This window comes from Sphaeroforma arctica (genome assembly GCF_001186125.1).
Source record: "Sphaeroforma arctica JP610 unplaced genomic scaffold supercont1.12403, whole genome shotgun sequence".
NCBI lineage: Eukaryota > Ichthyosporea > Ichthyophonida > Sphaeroforma > Sphaeroforma arctica.
In genome coordinates this window covers 1-738 of record NW_014028155.1, presented here as the reverse complement: position 1 = coordinate 738, position 738 = coordinate 1, and the positions used below count along the sequence as shown (strand labels likewise).

At 42.1% G+C, this 738-nt stretch overlaps 1 protein-coding gene across 1 annotated transcript; it reads left to right on the top strand.

The window, feature by feature from the left end:
• Window positions 1–429: 429 nt before the first annotated feature.
• On the top strand, window positions 430–610 carry SARC_17845 (hypothetical protein; the record flags this gene model as incomplete). The annotated part of the gene is made up of 1 exon (XM_014288067.1): window positions 430–610. A coding segment is annotated over one exon (181 nt), but the record flags the coding sequence as incomplete, so codon positions are not given.
• Between the last annotated feature and the right edge of the window lie 128 nt (window positions 611–738).

Sequence of the window (738 nt, the reverse complement as noted above, 5' to 3'; positions counted from 1 at the left end):
GACGTGAATACCTCACAAGCGTGAGTGGAAAAGACGTTGATACCTCACAAGCGAGAGTATCTTGTGGTTGTGTGTGTGGTTGTTATTATAAAGACGTGAATACCTCACAAGCGTGTGTGTCTTGTGGTTGTGTGTGTGGTTGTTATTATAAAGACGTTATTACCTCACAGCGAGTGTCTTATGTTTATGTGTGTGAACCATGCAATCGCCTTGATGTCCGTCGACGACAATTGGCAATGTGTTGGGTTGATTGTGCTAGTTGTGGTTATTATTATTATGAAGAACATGTTGAACCATTTTACCGTAGTAGAGATTTATACTACCAGTACGTTCCCCAAAAGTACAATTGGCACTGTCCATATACCCACTAATATCATAACCAATCTCACAACATCCTTTATATATACACCTATCATAACACTGTCACAGAGACTTCTACTACCAGGATGACCGTGGGTTAGAGCTTGCGCTGTTTCAGGTGCGCCAGGCCAAAGACAAAGACAAACCGGTGGGGCTGGAGGAAGAACACACAGACCTGCGAATGGCTGTGAAGACTATCTCGGGCAACAGAGCCGCAGGGTTCTACGAGAAGGTGGGTGGGAGTGGATGAGATAACGCTGAGATAGGATGGGTGGGTGGGTGGGTATGTTATGTATGTATGTATGTATGTATGTATGTATGTATATGTATATATATATATATATATATATATATATACTACTACTACTACTACGCACT